The sequence below is a fragment of the Lineus longissimus genome, chromosome 3 (assembly GCF_910592395.1).
Source record: "Lineus longissimus chromosome 3, tnLinLong1.2, whole genome shotgun sequence".
NCBI classification, from domain to species: Eukaryota; Metazoa; Nemertea; class Pilidiophora; order Heteronemertea; family Lineidae; genus Lineus; species Lineus longissimus.
This window is the reverse complement of record NC_088310.1, coordinates 26781152-26798408: the sequence shown is the minus strand read 5'-3', so window position 1 is coordinate 26798408 and position 17257 is coordinate 26781152. Positions and strand designations below refer to the sequence as shown.

Genomic DNA, 17257 nt, shown 5'->3' with positions numbered 1-17257 from the left:
CTTTGATCCATTCTGATGTACCCTATCAGCATAAGGGAATTGGTGCCGGTAGTGTGTCAGCTATTCTTCAATATCACTGACAGCTCATCTGGGTCCTGTACTCTTTAATGTAGTGTTTCCAAAACCTGTTGGTTACTTTGAAATGTCTAGTTTCTTGACTCGGTTGACACACTACGGTATCAAAACCATGTCCAATGTTGTTGGGGTTCACAAAGGGCATCCATGGTCATGATATTTCCACCTTTCGGGTGGTGATGGCGTGGTGTTAGTGTCATATTCTTGTCTCTCGACAGCCTGCATGCTTCTTACTGTCCCCAGCATGACATCGCATGACCTCACTTACAACTCATCCTTTTAATTTCAGTCAATTAAAGGACTCCTAACATCATAACAACTTTCTTTCTACTAGAAACAAAGTCTAGATAATATATAAATGAACAACTATGACTGAATATCGACCTCTTCTGACTTGAAGTCGAATCATAAGTTAACCCTATAACATCCTACATCACATCATTACTTCATCTTAAACATTCATGGTGATAAGTTTTTAATGTTCCATCATGTTACTGGGCTAGCTTTGGCCTTGGGAAAGGGTTTAGAGAATGTTGTGCTGCTGTCCAAGTTGTATTACTCTGTGAGTCATTCAGTTACAGATATGTGTTGTGAAAACTGTGGCAGATGCCCAACAATGACTAGATTGAGAAATGAATGCATTCTCTTCTTTGCTGAATGGTATTGCCAGTGGTATTTGATAGTTGTTGTGAAAGTTTGGTGTCTTTCATTTGGTTCTTTTTGACACAGCACAAGTTATAGTACATGTAGTATGATAGTGAACGTGGATTGTTTTCTTTACACATCGTGTACATTAGTAAACATCAGATTAGTCTTCGGAACCTTAGTTACAATCCTTGCAGACATTCATACCATTTGGACTACGGGCTCTTGGCTAAATACGCTTTGAAGTATAAATCTTATATAGATCTTGAGAAAAAGCCTTGCGTTTTAGAAATTGCTCCAAAATTTTGATTGGCAATGGTTGCTTCAGGCTTAGGGAAATTGGTGAACTTTAATAGCGTATTTCTGCTCGCTTTAGGTTTCATTAAACAAAGTGAGAGTCATGTCGGGGCTTATGCGGCAGGCGGATAGTTTCCTTGGTAGATTGGACCCATTGCTACCCATAGTTCCTGCCTACTCGTCCCCTATCATCACCTCATATCATTAGTCATGAATCGTCACTTATTAGCTAAAAGTAGTACTGGGAATCACTCTCACATTTGATTAACTTTCTCTGTAATACATAACAAGGTTAATCTGTCATATTTTCATTCGTAATGTCCTTGAGTAGACTTCTGTCACAAACGGTTTGGTCAAATTAGTCCATGATGATCCAATTTTGTTCATGTAATCCTAAGTGGGCTGTATCATCACTGATCTTATGTTGTAATCACAACTTTGGTTGTGAATCATTTCATGATATCGTTTCATTCAGTGCATGCAAACTATTCATTACTAGTCCTCAAGCTGCAAGTGTGTGCTCTGAATCTTTTGATAAAACGTTCATGAATAATTTGGACCAGTTTGAATTTTGAAATTGTTGAAAAGAAGAAGAAGAATGTATACAATACTTTGTTAACCTTCTCTTTAATTGCAGAAAAGTTGTCTTATTTATTTAACGGTATCTTTGATTTCCTCATTTCAGTTATCCACAAAGTTGACAACAGCCCACCGGTGACTGCTAACAATCGTAGGCGCACTCGATCACAAGACAGGGGTGGGACAGCACCAGTTAGGAGTCGATCAAATCAAAACCTTTCTCAAACTGGGTCGTCTGAGTCACCGCGGAAAAGGCCGGTTTCTAGCTACGGTGGACCACCTGTCATCAAGCCAGCTCTGGGACGAGGGAGCTCGACTACACCTCTGTCCAAATCAGCATCTCATACTGCCATAAACGCTTCAGCCTCGTCCCCGAGGAAGAGTAAAATGAAGCAACGCAATCGCCTATCGATGCCGTCAGGAATCACTTCCTCTAATCTCACAAATGATGATGTTGCTAGCGAAAGTGATCAAAGTCTTGCGGATAGCACAAATATGAATGCCAAGGATTCTGGTATTGGTGGTGGTAAGGCTCAGCGCCACCTGCCAGTGATAAGTGGAACCAGTAAACAACGACAGGCTGGAAAGCATGTAGCAGGTCCTGCGGACTTAAAACAAAAGGAAAATGTTGACGATAGTAGTGATAGTGTGTCAGAAATCCTCTCGGCTAGTGAGGATTCATTTGAGAAGAGGTCCAGGAGCCTAGACAGGAAGTTAATGCCACCTCCTGCTGCGGGTTTTGTCAGTAAAACATGTAAGGATGCGTTCTTGAAGAAAGCTTTCCAGGGAAAGCGCGGCTATTCTGCTGACTTTAGTAGACAGCAGGCTAAGGATGTGATACTCGGTAAGTCAGAGAGGCGAAAGATGTCCGAGTGTGGTGACAATACTGATACTGACTCTGACTCCGGGAAGTCAGATCCAGAGAAAAAGATGACGTTCACGGAAAAATTAGTCCCTGGAACGTCTGTGAGTGTGACCGTCTCGCAGCCTGAGAACGGATCGTCTGAATGTATTGACATGAGGGACCTTGGTGCCAGTCCACTAGAGCTACCAGTGAAGGATCACTCTCCAAATAAAGACCCGAGTGCGGGCAAGACACTTGGTCAATCAGGTCATTCTTTCTCCTCAGGACAAACGCAAAAACATCGAAACAGTGAACCTGTCATCTCATTGTTTGGTTTGCACCAATCAGGTGAATTCAAAACTGACACTAGTCGAACTGAACAAACCGTGACTCTATCGAAAACTTTGTCAGCGACGTCTGTTGTAAATACTGCTCTGTCGACGCGTACTGTTCATATCGGTGCTGGGGGAGTCAGTCCGCCTGACAGCCCAAGAAAAGAAGAACTCAAAGCTTCAGAAATCTCAGCAAGACCTCCACATTCGCCAAAATCTCTACGACGTTCTGACACAGGTTGTGGGATACCTAAGGCGTCAGATTCTCCCCGCACTAAGAGGAGATCGGAGACATTCTCTGGGACGTCAATTCATGATTCTCGAGACCTCAGGAAAGCACCAGATTCTCCAACGTTTCGACGGAAACTCGAACTCGCTCGACCAACTAGTCCTCGTCCTACCAGCCCGAGAACGAAAGAGTTCAAGGATTCGCATCTTCCGACTAGTCCTCGCAGCAAGAATGCTAACTTTGATGTCGGCGGTGGGAAGACAGATTGGAGACAAGTCGCCCGTCAAAGGAGTAGCAGCTCTGAATCTCTACATTCCTCACCCCACTCTTCTCCAAAGTAAGTATGACACTCAAGTCCATACACTTAGATCGGAGTAGCAACTCTGGTTGTATTCAGATGCTGATAAATGCTTGTCTTTTTCAGCAAATCGCCGTACTCATCACCAGTCAAATCAAGATCAGGTCGTATGAGTCCAAAACATGGTCATGAGACAGAGGAAGGTGAGACAATGCTATGTTTGGGTTTTGAATAACTGCTTTAGAACCATTCTAATAGCAGATGAGAAAGCTGTTTACTATTACTTCAGTAGAGTAAGAGTTTGCTGCAGTTCACTGGTTATTTGTCCTGTGATGATACTCTGGCATTTCTTCAGGATCTTATTTTCGGAATTCATTAAGTCCATGTTGTTACTAATGTCTCATGTTTTCTTCCAGAAATGTCTGAGGCATGCACCCAGGCAGTGGCTGATGTGAAGAAGTCTATGACAAAGGCTACAAGCTTATATCAAAGGGTAAGAAATTCATTAATCTCTCCCAGATCTATGTCTTTACAATGACAATCTTTACTCATCAGAACACAGTGTGCCGTAAGGTAATAAAGTCATATGCGATTCTTGGTAAATCCTCTCACAGTTGTGTTCATTTTGAGGTAAAATGTTGGTGACCTAGTCAGTACGTGATCAGCTGGTCAGTGGCTTATAATGGTAAAAATATTCATTTAGGTCATGTGTTTGATAACAAATGCTTGACACCATGATTTAGTACAATGTAGTTGTGATGATATGCTGTCCTAAATTCCAATGAAAATTGCTATCTGATTAAGATAACAATGGAAATGAAATGATTGTCATTATATCTGTGATTCTGGGTAAATGATTTGTGACAAGATGGCCGAACTGAAAAGTGATTCAGAGTCCAGTCCGCATACCAATCCAAATGATCAGTGTAAAAACTGATGTTGACTCATCACCCGGTATATAAGATCTTTCGGTTGACTGCATAGAGTGCATTTAAAACGTGGGCTACCCATCAACATTATCTTAAAATTTGAGGAAGAACAAGCAGATTGCCATGGGATTCATAAATATGGCAATGAAAAAGAAGGTAAAGCCAATATGTGTGTCAAGATTCATAGAAATTTGGAGTCAAATGTCACATTTTAATAGAGAAATTGTATTCTGTATTCATTTGCTGCCAGTTTAGTGGTAGGAATAGACAGTCAAAAGTCTATTTTGAGTAGAGTTCTGATAATTTTGCATGTCACCTGCATGTTTACTTGATTTTCATGGAATCTGTCTAAATAAGCTATTTCAACTTTGTCTTCTCACCTTTTCAGTTGTCCACAAATTGCAAGAAGATTCCTCGAGAAAAGTCTCAAGAAATGCTTTCGATCCTGCGTGATTCTTTCGTGGAGGCCCGGGCAATGATGGTCTCAGTCATCCCGGGCGAGGAACTACTTCGGCAAGAGGACCGCAAAATCATGGTGGAGAATATGTGTCAGACAATTGAATGTTTAGCGGGGATGGATTCGGTGGAGAAGATGGACGAACAAAGAGTGATAGAGGCATTTGAGCCGATCCTTGAACAGTACTCACAGCAGCTCTCTGACCGCGTTTATAGCCTTGTTCAGTCGAGGGTAGAGATGGACTTGGAGGAACCTGAACGGCCGGAGATAGAAACTGATATCTGATGGGATCACGAGGGGCATTCTGGGTCAATGCAGGTTCTGAGCAAGTTGATAGCCTCGTACTGCAGAAGGTAGAAATGGTCTAGGTCAAACCTGAGATAAGAAAAGATCTCTGAGTGGGTTTGTGAGGGCCATTTGGGGCTAGACCTCGAAGAATGATGCGTTCTCTTTGGGGTTCTGGTGAGCTGAAAACTTTTGGACCTTATAACTCGAGCATTCTTTGCACAGACTCTCATGGATTATGAACAAATTGTTCTGAGCAAGAGAGAATTTTCGAAATCAAAGATTAGTATTATGTAAAATGTGTTCAAAGAATCCTTCAGAACGCTCCCTTCGTCTTCAGGAGATCTAGTAACAGAATGTAGTATAACCATGGTAACGTCAACACAGCTATGGGTAAATTGGACAGATGTAAACCTAAAACCTTAATGAGTCTGTTGCCTATCAATGGATCATGCTTCCGTGTTGTAAATCACTGCTGCTTCCTCGAGTCTTTCACTTAGACCTACTGTGTTCCTGGTTGATAAAATCATCAAAGAGATGGTAGATGGGGGTATCCCAGGCACTCCCCAACAGAGTCTGGAGAGGTGACCTTGAGTCTGGGTAACTCTCAATCCTATTCATCTGTGTTAGTATTGGTGTAAGAGGGCTTCCTTTTATAAACCAAACACTATTCCCTGCATTTCTTACAGAAAAAGTCATTGTGTTTAATCGCTTCACATATTTTTTATAATGAGCAGTATTTGTTAGGTTTAGTTTCTTCCACTTTACTTCTCAAGATACACACTATCAGCTCAAGATGCTGGCTGCCTACTTCCTTGTTGAGAACTCCATGGACAGCAACAAAAAACAAACATCGCCCGTTATGTTTATGAAAATTCAAAACAGTTTTCAAATTTGTTTTGTATAAATCTAAGTGTAGATAATGTAACTAAATCCTGGTGCACCCTAGCATACTGCTTAAAATCATTGCTCAGCAAATTTATATGTGTATATTTTGATCAACCATATGCCATAGCTAATTTATATCAACATAAACATATGTTCAGCTTACGTTTTTTTCAATCCAAGCATTTTCTGCTTATTGTTTTGGGTATTATTTTTTTGCAAGTTGTGATAATTCAGACCATCATGTAATGCAATGTTTTATTTGTTGGGATTTGTTCCAACCCTGTTCAGTATATTATGCAACATAATAGCTGGATCTTTACTGATGTCACAGTTGTCACTTGTTTCCTTTGAATCTGCCATGTTGGCTGTCAAAATGGGACTGTGACATCAACACCTGCACCACCTAAGTGTGGCCATTGTGTTGATGAGAGACGTGACTTGACTGCCACGTCAAGTGTGACATCACGTGAAGAACCTCCGTAAACCTTACATGTACTCTTCCAATTGAGGAGGGAATCAGATGTAACAGAATCATGCTGGCATCCATCAGATGTTTTCGAAAATGCATAGCCAAGACCATCGCTTTGTTGCTTTCGGTGTCCTCCATAATCACTGTTATTTGTAAATCCATTGTTGGGTTATGTAAATAGTTCTACCCGATCATATTTTCATGATTATCAAATAAATACAATGTTTTGTATGAAAAATTTGTTCAAGTTTTAAACTTCCTCATGAAAAAAGCAGAGACCCAAGAGCTCATCATCGCCAAGTGATATTATTAGCTGACAATATTTGTTTACTGCAAGTATGGGTTGAATTCCAAAAACCCTTTGACACATTATCTGGATGGCTGTGGGTAAAATAAAGCTCTGTAGACACAGAATGGTTCACCAGAGGAAATAAGTCAGAGTTGGCTCTTCCCAGATTCGAACTGGGCAGAGTTGGCAACGTCTCCAGGTCGTATGGTTGGTTGTGCATCGGGACAGTATCGGTGCACGAGGGGGACCAAAGTATTGTGCAAGGGGATGGCAAGGACGTCTGTAAAGATGCCATTGCAAAGCCTGGAATCTTGTGCCGTGTTCTGCAGCCTAGTTGCAGTCCTTCACAGCCACCATCCGGCCAATGTCGGGGTCATTGTGCCAGAAAGGCACTGCCTGAGGAGACAAGCAAAGAGAATGAAAACTTCTTTGTTCTTATAACAGCATGTATTTAAACTACAGGTATCTGAAGACAATGCAACAAAATTTACGGCAGACTAATTTCTTCCATAATGATGTCCCTTGGTAGCACGAAAGAGCTGTGTCAAATCATCACATGAGCATTGCTGACATTGTCCATCTCCATGTTCATTGGTAAATGCAAGCACAAAGATCTTGGTCCATTTTCTTTCCATCAATACATTTTGTTTGAGTATCAGTGCATGATATGTTCCAGAATCCCTTGGCGTATCAAATTTTCACATTCAGATCGCAGAAGAAAGTGCTGAAAGGAAAAGGAGGGTTATAGAATCTTGAAGGGGTCATTAACATATACAGCTATTTCATCAACCAGCGGACAACATTGCATCTACCTTGACAGCAATAAGTGGGTCTATAGAAGATAGGTTGTGACTTTGTCTCCACCTGGTCATTGCAGACAAGAATTATTCTAACTATAGACTTCACTAGGACTGAAGTATGTTTGGACAAGTCATTGCCTCACTTACTTGACTGTTTTTCTTCAGTAAAATAACGTTGCCATCCTGAGTTTCGAATTCTCCGTGATCAACTAAACAGCGCACCTGAAGCAGTAAAAAAGGACAATCTTAGGAACCGCCCATCAATCAAACTCAATTCTATTTGCCATACCATCTTGACTAATGAAGGGTAAGGGTTGAGTGATCTAAACCTAGGAAGTTCAAGTTGGTAGATTACAACAAAAGGCATCAGCACTGGCCACCATTCTTGTCTTCTTCAGGGTCAAATGGAATACACTCAATATCAAATCATGTCCTAACAAACGTGGGAATCCTTACCTCAATATAAAGTGATTTCGGGGGTTTCATATCTTGTGTCAAATCTAGTCCTCCCTCCCCGCCTATTGACCTCATGTAGTTTGCCAGCGATTTGTTGTACGAATTGAACCAATTGACCTGAAGAAGAATCAGCAAATGTACAACCTATTCATCTGAAATCTGGTTCACCAGAGTGAAGACTTCCCAAAACAGACATTTCTCCATTCCAACTTTCTGGGGCATGAAGCCTGCTGGTCAAATTGACACAGTTGGCTGAAAAATGTTAAATAGTTAGTGTCTTAACCAGAAAAGATACCAAAGGCCTAAAATCTTTTACCTCATCCTCACATAAATTGTTCTTGATCTCAGCAGGCAAAACACTTCCAAACTCCCACCGCATCTTTTGAATTTGTTTCACTCTGTTATGCCTGGAAAAGAAAGTTTGAACTCAGCATTCTCTAAGAAGTCACACTTGTCACTTTTCTCAAAGCACATTATATTATTCTGGAACCTGATGGCAATGGTCCTGTCAATCAAGCTGAACCTTGATTACATTTCTTTTTGAGTTTAGGCACTTAGACTTATACAATTAGTTGTATCAGTTCTGTTACACTCTGGTAAACTTACACATAGGCCAAGAGACATCTTTTATTGCGTTGGATGACTCCATGTCTGAGTGCGACACCATACACAAGAGCTTCTTCCCCACCAGCCACAGCCACTCTGTAAAGATAGATATTAGAGCATTATGTCGAAACTAACTTGTCAAGGCAAATTTACCACACAACATGTATGGTGTACGTGTATACCTTGTCGATTTATAACGGCTATTTTTTACAAGTTACCATTTGACAGGACTACTTACACTTCTTCTTGGTTCTTTTCGTTGAGTGCACGGACTTCCTCAAGAACTTGACGGACGCCATCTTCCTGAAAAGACAGATCATAGAAAAATTCAGGTTTGGAGTATGGCAAGGAATATGTCATTAGCATTGTTGTTCTGTGTGAAAATGAGTCGGGGGAGGGGAGGCAGGACTACGCATGAGTCAGGCGATAATATACGTCGCTATTTTCCTAGAATTCTAAGTGACTTTGGACATCGAGGGTTGTCGAAGACACCGGAATTTCCGAGGCTTCAGCGGGAAATAACATATAATTCAACGACAACCACAACTAAATATTTTTTGTGAATTTTGTGAATATTTTAATGGATTTTGACCACCTCAACCTACATTATAGTGAGGCAATGTAGTATCTTTTGTACGCTGAAGTTCTTTGATCAGCTCAAGACCCTTTTCACAAAACATCTCGTCGATCTTTCGAAGAAATGAAAGATTTTTGTTGGACTAATAAAGTTGAACCTTCGCTCCGAACCAATTTTGTTAAGCCCGTCACCATTGGTCAATAACGCGACCTGAGATTCCTTTTTGACCAATAAAAAAGCATTTAAGAAAGATGTTTAAGAAATCTTAATCCCGCCACCTATCGATTGTTTACTACAAATTCCAATTGCAATGAATTTGTTCAGGGAATTCTTGGGTTGATATCATCTTGTTATTAGCTCCAAGCTCAACAAAATGAGGTTGAGAAGTGGCCATGTTGTAGATCAAGCCAGTGATGAAGTTACTGAGAATGGAGAAGTGCCATTGTTTGCGGAAAGGAAAGCGAAATCGATGCAAAAACGCCATAAATCTGTCGGTGTCACTAGTTTCGGGTCAGTATTGAGTATGATACTATTTAGGCCCAGTCAGCTGAGCCAGATGACTGATTCATTCATTTTTGCATTGATCTCCGATCTTGCGTACATGTACACTATAATAAGACCTACGCGTTCACATCTATCATATTGAGTACACTGGCCCAAATGGTTTCTGGTCTCCAACTATGAGGTCATGACCCAACGGTAAACCTATTATATCGGTGCCTGGCCAACGCCGGTAAAAGAATTAGTAGGGAAAACATCATTTTATTTGTCGGAACATTCTCATTCTATGTTTGTAACCTCATATTGAAATACTCAAATGTTTATAACTCTTTAAAATGTGTGTTTGTTTTTCAGAACCTTTCTTTGTCGGCTTGGAAGATGGAAGAAGACCTTCTACATTATTGGGACCATACTGTTCTTCCTTTATGTGATTGTACCAACCTTGCTCTATTTATTTCCATCCATGATAAAGATTGGTGTCTTCCTAACCATGAGTGAGTATTGAACTTAAAAACCAAACTGCATCCACCATATGATAATGTCTTCAAATCAAGGAACAGTTTCCAAGTTTAAGCAAAAAAGAATCTCTGTAGTCATGAAACTTGTTATAAAGACTCAATTGTGAAATTCAAAGACGGGACTGGGTTTTGTGAAAACTTTTTTGACTACCTTACCTATCAAGGAAGTCTAGTCTATCAAGGAAGTCTGAGTTGGAAGTCTGCCACAATATTTTTTGTTTTGTATTTTGATATTATTTGATATTCTTCAGTGCACTGGCCGATTGTTATTGACTTCAATGACTTTGGTTACTTCAAACTCACAGCAGCAAGAAACTTCAGGGTACCCACTCAGGATTCATCACTTGGAGTTTGGTATGAAACATTTTTTGTTGTCCCCTTTGTATTTTTACTTTAAGGTGCAAGTTAGGCTCACACGTCACCAATTTTTTGTCTGCTCCCAAACTAGGCGTTAAAAGCGCAAAACAATTAATATCGAGAGTAAACATGGTATTGGCAATGAGTGAAGTGCTTACTTTTACTTTAGTATTTATGTAAGCATTTCACAACTCTTGGTGAACAAGTCAGAGAATGTGGTTTGGTCATGAACCTACTTTTCAATTTCAGGCATATCCCTCCCAAATCATTGGTACCCAAGTTCATGAAAGACAACAGTTCTGAAGCTTATGAGAATTCACTGTCTGATGGCTACCCCATAATTCTCTATTTCCATGGAAACGCTGGCACCAGGTGAGAAATCAAATAAATCAACGGTGGGGAGAAAATATTGGACAAGGCAGCTTGTGGTTTGATTACCTGGGGCAATTTGAGAAAATTCAGAATTATGATTCCAATCAATCATAGTTTGTATTCAACTGAAAAACTAATTAAACTTTCTAAAAATCTAACCCTGTGACAATAATTCTATTGATAATTACCTAGTCAATACTGTGTCAACTAAACTAACCGTCTTCCCAACTAAAAGTGAAAACGTTTGGTGTGGCGACGGTTCTTCCAGTTCTCCTACCATCAGGTTGTTCTCCGCATTGGTGACTTTTTGGGCTCCAGGTTCCCAAAAATAATTGCCTGAATGACTCAGTTCTGTGGTGTGATAGCAACAAAGGGTATGCCGTACCAATGATTTCACAATGGATATTTTCTTCATCTACATGTATTCATAGTTTTTCTTCAATCTTGTTGTCTTCAAATTCTACTTGTTGCTTGCTTATTCTAAGCATCTAGTTGTCACACCCAGTTTATGCTATTATGGGTGTTGCATTTTGTACAATTTGAAACTATTTTTGATTGTCCTTTTCACAATATCTGTTACTTTTCACTCACCTGTCCATTTGAAATGTATCCCCAATCAACATGCTTCAGGTTCATGAAATTTGTTGTGATATCAACATTTAAGGAACTGACTATTTGCATAATTCCCTCCTTTCCCAAGTGAAAGACAAAAGAAATTAAATGTAAATGTATCAATTAAATCGACATTCATCTAGTAAAGCGCAGGGGAATGGTCTTTTTCAGGATGTCAAGAAAGACCAAAAAATGGCCAAGATTTTTGAAATAGATGCTCACATTTTAGCAGGATGCAAGAAAATTCCTGAGGGGCAAAGTATTGCATTCAGATAAGCCTAAATTGTCTATTGGGATGGGGGCTTTTGTAATAAGGTGATGTCAGTAAAGACTGCTCTTTTGCCTTCCATGACTTTCTCGAGCCCATCTGCCTCACTAACACCCCCTACATTGACGTTGTGCTTTTCAGAGCAGGCATATTTCGTTTACGGATGTATCGCATCCTCACAGCCAATGATAAACATGTTATAACATTTGATTATCGAGGTAAGATTTGAAACATCATTTGTTGGCTTATTTTGTTTTGAAAGTTTGTTTCTTGTTTCTTGTTGTTTGCTGTCCTTGTTCTTTAGGAATAGATGTAACAATGGCTTTCATATTTATCAAACAGGGTTATTGTATGTGGGAATGTTCAGGCAAACAAAGTTGGAAGTTCAAGGACAATTGTGAGGCAGTTAACTGTCCCTCGGACACTCATCCTTCAGCTTTCAATTCCAGAAGTTTGGGGATGATGTAGTTTGATTGAAGTCAAATAACTGTTGGTTTTTTACATGATGCCAAGAGTGGTATGCCCACATTCTTCCTGCAGACACTAATCCTTCTTTCCCTCGTACTCATTTGAGATTCTCCCTCTTTGATTTGACCTTTTCACTCCTGCACTAATCGGGTACATTTTGCTTCATGACTAAGCTCTATTCGTTTACAGGGCGTCTCCAATTCAAATCAGGATTTCTAAAACTCTTCTATTTGGATATTTCTACATACTTCTGCTTTTTTGGTGATTTAATTGGATGTGAAGACCACATGGCTCCAGAAGTTACCCTGAAGCCAGGTGTTATTATTGAGAGTTGAGTAATCAGTGTGTCAAGGGCAATATCACTGTCATCAGTTGGGATGTATCTCCTTAGCCTACCTCTAATATGTCAACTGCAGCAGTGACGGCCAGCAGTACTGCTCAGGACTCCTACGGTACTTGATGCCAAATCATTGTATCTTTCAGAGCAAGGCATTATAGAATCCAGTTTTACAAAGTAGCTACAGCCCAGCAACTGCATGTCCTTGCCTTTGACTATAGAGGTAGGTTAGATGTTGTGGTCAATATTACAATGTAGTCTAACCGTCCTCCTCGTATAACGTTTAGGAAACAGAACCTTGTACATTTTTCAATATTTGATGATTCAAGAAATTGCATAAGCTAGGACAATGAATAACTACATCCAGGGATGTGGCAAATCTGGATTCTGGAGAATTAATGTCTTTTCTCCACCTAAAATGCAAGTGAAGGCAGTTTTAAGGAGAACATTTTCTGTGGTTTTTTGGCTCTATGCACTCACCTCCGTTTCCTTTCCTGAATCCTTAACACCTTCAGCGCCGAACCACGAAGATCCACGTGGCCCAAATCCCCCCTCTTTGAGCTGGTTATCGGAGTCTCATGGACTTCATGAGAGAACTACGCCATCGCCATCTTCAGGACACGGTAGTGTTTTCAGTTCCTACCTTGCCCTGAAGATGGCGATGGCGTAGTTCTTTCATGAAGTCACTTAAAGTTCTGAACTACGCTATCGCCATCTTCAGGGCAAGGTAGGAACTGAAAACACAAAACCGTCTTTTCACGGGTCTTTTCAGTTCCTACCTTGTCCTGAAGATGGCGATAGCGTAGTTCTCATGAAGTCCATGAGACTCCAATAACTGGCTCAAAGAGGGGGAGATTTGGGCCACGTAGATCTACGTGGTTGAAGGTGTTAACATGTTGGTTTAATTTTAGTTCTTGCACAGACTGAAACTTAAATGTTTAACCACTAATGTAGAATATATTGAGCTACATGTATGTTTGTACTGCCACTTCTAAAAGTGAAATGAGATCATGCCAAGAATTTGATTCAAGTAATTTTTCTTTTTTTTCTTCATTCGATTCAAGCAGTATCTTCAAAATCATGGTAGCATGAAACATACAAGAGCCAGTACACATTGGTCCTTTGAAACTTTGAAATACTTGTAATGATAAGTGCAGACAGATTCCAAATGTATCACAGGTTGATTATCCTTGTCATCAGTTTGGATAGATCAGTCAAGTCCCAAAGAATACAGTAAGTTTTGAGAATTTGTTCCAGGTTTTGCCGACTCACCAGGTGAGCCAACTGAAAATGGGATGGTGGAAGATGGCTACACGATGCTCAAGTGGATTAGGAAGAGGAGTGGGAAGTCACCAGTCTTCCTCTGGGGTCATTCTCTTGGCTCAGGGTATGTTACCAAAGTGGCATTTGAGGTCAGGCATCCTTATGACCTGTAGCCTGCTTTACAAGTGCATCTTTGTGGGTTACTACTTACTGTAATCTTTGCTATTCCCCATTGCTAAGAATGTCGTAGGCTTTGGCCAGCTTCCTTGAAATCAGTGAACCAGGTGGAAATTCACTGACCCTATGAGCCTTCTCTTTGATTCTAAAGTTTGAGTGTAATAAGGAAAACAATTCTCAAAAGTAAGCATTGAACAAAATCTAAAGTGATTTCTTCCTATTCAGTGTGGCTACAAAACTATCCAAGCAGCTTTCAAAAGAAGGTATGTTTTTTTCCTGTCACAGATGACTTACTCCTTGTACCCAGGGCTATGAATGCATTGCTTCTGCCCTGGGAAGCTTATTACTAAGGCAAGCAAATAACCTTATCCAAATGAGAAACACGAGTTGCCAATGAGAGCAAATCAGAGAAAACTAAATACAGACGACAAAGTGGGATAGGAATTGGTCAAATGCACAAGGAATAAAATAGGTCTGTTGAATGATACACTTGTAATTCCAGGTTTTGTACCAAATGGTTTGGTTTTAGAGGCGCCGATCAGCTCAATGAGAGATGCAGCATTTGGACATCCACTCGGCGCAGTAAGTATTGGGTCCTGTCATCGTCTCAACTAGAAAAGTGTAATATTGTTCTTCTCACTCACCAGGGTTGACCATTGTCTCTTGCGCGATGAATACTTTATCATGTGTGTCAATATTTCCTCAGACATTACTTACTTGCTATTCAACTAATAGTCCCATTAAGGCTATTTCAATGATTGATTTATATTGACTGGATTGATTAATTTCAGCTCTGGCGCTACATGCCATTCTTCGAGGCGATATTTTTGAGAGCCCTCGAAGATCAACATATCTATTTCAATAATGTAGAAAGGTAAGTACTGTGAGGAGAAATTGGGTTGTTTAATTGAGACCAGCCTGTTGATTAGTGGGGGGAGCAGTGGTGACCAGGGTTATATTTACTCTAATCATTTCCATGTGACGTTTTCTGTAACATTCATGTGTTGGAAGGTATAAAGAATTGTACTAAGTGACTGCTCTCATCCACATTCCCAGAACACATTTGATTGCAATTGGATGAGGATGTTATTGACAAATACCAATATATGAGGCCAAAGTTGAAATGTAGCTTTATAGAGTTTTTCTTACTACTTTTCAGTATAGGTGATGTGTCGTTCCCTATCCTGTTGATGCATGCTGAGGATGATGGAATAGTGCCATATGACATTGGTTTAAAGGTGCGAAAGAGACTGTGGAATCCTTGTTGATTGCTTGAGAAAAGCTTGCATTACTCAAATCTAGTGATATATCAGATATGTTGGAAACTGAGTGAACCAATTCTGAGCCAAAGACTTCACAAATGCCTTGAATCAAGTCATTCAACTTTCAATACAGAAATTCTCACAGAGTTTCTTTATTTTCACAATCATTGAACTGGGTAAGTTTTCTGTCTTCTGGTAGGCAAACACCCTTCAATTGCAATACTACCGCACCGAGAGTTTATAAGACCAGATACTGAATACGATCCTCATCTTTCAGCTTGTTGAAGCAGCAAGGAAAAGACGTTCCAGAGACTTTGCTCCCTTTAAATTCATCAGCTTCGAAGCAGAGCAGCGGTGTGGCCATTACATGTTCAGGTCAAAGGACCTGCCAGATATTATCGAGTAAGTATTTGAAATACAAATCCGATGTGGTCAAAACTGGCAATTCCTTAACATAGAAAGCTCAATGGCAGCAAGCGACAAGCTTCATCTCGGCTTGTTTCTGTTTTGTTGCAAGATACGTCTGCTGCTCTACTAAAAACACAATTACACAACAAAATCATTGGAAATGTTCTATTATAGCGGTCCTTTTTTCTCCCTCATGATGAATAATAACTTCCTTTTCTTTCAGCAAATTTGTGAAGCAATACAGTTGACCATATTGAATCACCAGTTCGCCAACACGATCAAAACGGACATGACATATTGTAGAGTTCATCTGTCACATTCATCTATAACTGATGCTGCTGTGTACATGTAGTAATAAGTATTTGTATCCTATACTACAGCTGGACTATTCTTCATACATGCAGTATCAGCTCAGGGAAATGATGATCCACTAATTCCACAGGATATCACGTAACTTCAGGTAGTTTTAGCGTCTCTTTTAAAATTGTAATGAATGGTCTGTAAAGCCAGTTCTGAAATGAATGATGTGTAATCTGACGTCACTGATGATGTATTACCGTCCCTATTTATTCAAATTATTAGCTTCCCATATAGGGTGGTGCAACGTGATAAATACATGTAGAGGCAAATCTTATCCGTCTGCAGAATATTTTAAGAAATAGGACTAGAAAGAAGTACTTTCACTTTGTAATGTCGCGATATAATTTTTTTTCCAAAATTTATTTATCACTATTTAACTTTTTGCTGTGATTTAGAAACATGGTAGTTGCTTGCTTCCCAGTTTATTACCTGTCTAAGAATATGACTTGGAACCAGTCTATTTCATGTGAAGAATTTCATAGTTACCGGTGAAACAGACGAAATGTAAAGCTCAAATAAGATGGGCTTAGTGAAGTGTTTATTTAAGGAATCAGCAGCTGTTTAGATGATGTATCATATGTTTGAATCCGTGGGGCCTGAACAATGGCCAATTGTGAAATTGATACGAAAGGAATAATTAAAATGCCGGTTGTCTGGTGCGCATGGCGGCTTCTGAAATCATGTCTACATCTGATAGTAATTTTGCTTTTTATCAACTGTATTTACTGCATTCAAACTATTCTGTCTTACTCACTAACAACACATCTTAACCCTTCAAGGAAGGATAGGGGGCATCTGCTTTCATTATGACACAAGCACTTTATAATACCTTTGCAAACAAATGCGGGTCTATTTTTTGGGGGGAGTAGTTTTCAAGTTCTCTTCCTTAAAGGGTTTCATTACTATTCCATAACTTCATGATGCAAGATATTTCCCTATTTTTCTTATTAACATACCTTCCTTCTACAATTTATATATATGTAATTTGTGATGTCACTTGTAATGCACTGCTGATCTCTGTACTTTGGTGTCTTGTCCCAGGAAATCTTTTCTATTGCTCATGAAAATAACAACGCATATTATAGCAAAGTTGGATGATTGACTGTTTGACTGCATGTGAACCATTCATGTTCCCTGATCAGAGGCCTTTTACTACCGGGTATATATTTTCAATTATAGAAACTTGTTTTAACCTGATCGATAATTCATCAGCAATAGAGTAGAAACGCCTGAGACAGGCCATTGTTAGTTTGTGATATGAAAGCAATAAGAACTTTTATTCTATGAAAATATCATTGT

The 17257-nt window shown here is 39.7% G+C and overlaps 3 protein-coding genes across 18 annotated transcripts in view; 2 read left to right on the top strand and 1 right to left on the bottom strand.

Annotated features, from left to right (window-relative positions):
* LOC135484459 (mitogen-activated protein kinase-binding protein 1-like) overlaps positions 1 to 6558 on the top strand; it is a 45152-nt gene extending 38594 nt beyond the window's left edge. For all 15 annotated transcript variants that reach the window (XM_064765955.1, XM_064765953.1, XM_064765948.1 and 12 more), the window contains 4 exons: positions 1703 to 3338; positions 3426 to 3502; positions 3716 to 3792; positions 4617 to 6558. In XM_064765955.1, coding sequence (XP_064622025.1) covers positions 1703 to 3338; positions 3426 to 3502; positions 3716 to 3792; positions 4617 to 4970 — 2144 coding nt within the window. In that variant the 3' untranslated portion in view covers positions 4971 to 6558. The remainder of the gene's footprint in view (positions 1 to 1702; positions 3339 to 3425; positions 3503 to 3715; positions 3793 to 4616) is intronic.
* A 496-nt stretch (positions 6559 to 7054) lies between these two features.
* On the bottom strand, positions 7055 to 9227 carry LOC135485229 (DNA replication complex GINS protein PSF1-like). The gene is made up of 7 exons (XM_064767056.1): positions 9084 to 9227; positions 8717 to 8781; positions 8479 to 8574; positions 8189 to 8279; positions 7873 to 7989; positions 7564 to 7638; positions 7055 to 7340 (listed from the first exon to the last, which is right to left on the bottom strand). Exons 1-7 carry the CDS (start codon positions 9156 to 9158, stop codon positions 7272 to 7274), a joined length of 588 nt encoding a protein of 195 aa, XP_064623126.1. The 5' UTR covers positions 9159 to 9227; the 3' UTR covers positions 7055 to 7271.
* A 121-nt stretch (positions 9228 to 9348) lies between these two features.
* LOC135484455 (lysophosphatidylserine lipase ABHD12-like) lies at positions 9349 to 17225 on the top strand. 2 transcript variants are annotated; one of them, XM_064765940.1, is made up of 12 exons: positions 9349 to 9565; positions 9911 to 10050; positions 10326 to 10428; positions 10681 to 10803; positions 11825 to 11901; positions 13746 to 13875; positions 14154 to 14191; positions 14431 to 14510; positions 14720 to 14802; positions 15088 to 15166; positions 15468 to 15592; positions 15822 to 17225. In XM_064765940.1, exons 1-12 carry the CDS (start codon positions 9429 to 9431, stop codon positions 15844 to 15846), a joined length of 1140 nt encoding a protein of 379 aa, XP_064622010.1. In that variant the 5' UTR covers positions 9349 to 9428; the 3' UTR covers positions 15847 to 17225. The 2 variants fall into 2 exon arrangements, with proteins under 2 accessions (XP_064622010.1, XP_064622009.1); XM_064765939.1 differs by lacking the exon at positions 11825 to 11901 and adding an exon at positions 12635 to 12711 and having other exon boundaries at positions 15822 to 17223.
* Positions 17226 to 17257: the final 32 nt, after the last annotated feature.

Bases quoted from the DNA above. Each gene is read 5' to 3' on its own strand.
- LOC135485229 (XM_064767056.1), bottom strand. From the start codon at position 9,158: ATGTTTTGTGAAAAGGGTCTTGAGCTGATCAAAGAACTTCAGCGTACA. The intron at 7,990-8,188 runs GTAAAAGATTTT...ATTCTTCTTCAG, and splicing joins ACAATTTATGTGAGGATGAG to GTCAATTGGTTCAATTCGTA. The intron at 7,639-7,872 runs GTAAGGATTCCC...TTACTGCTTCAG, and splicing joins CGAAATCACTTTATATTGAG to GTGCGCTGTTTAGTTGATCA.
- LOC135484455 (XM_064765940.1), top strand. From the start codon at position 9,429: ATGAGGTTGAGAAGTGGCCATGTTGTAGATCAAGCCAGTGATGAAGTT. The intron at 10,804-11,824 runs GTGAGAAATCAA...TGTGCTTTTCAG, and splicing joins CATGGAAACGCTGGCACCAG to AGCAGGCATATTTCGTTTAC. The intron at 11,902-13,745 runs GTAAGATTTGAA...AATTTGTTCCAG, and splicing joins TATAACATTTGATTATCGAG to GTTTTGCCGACTCACCAGGT.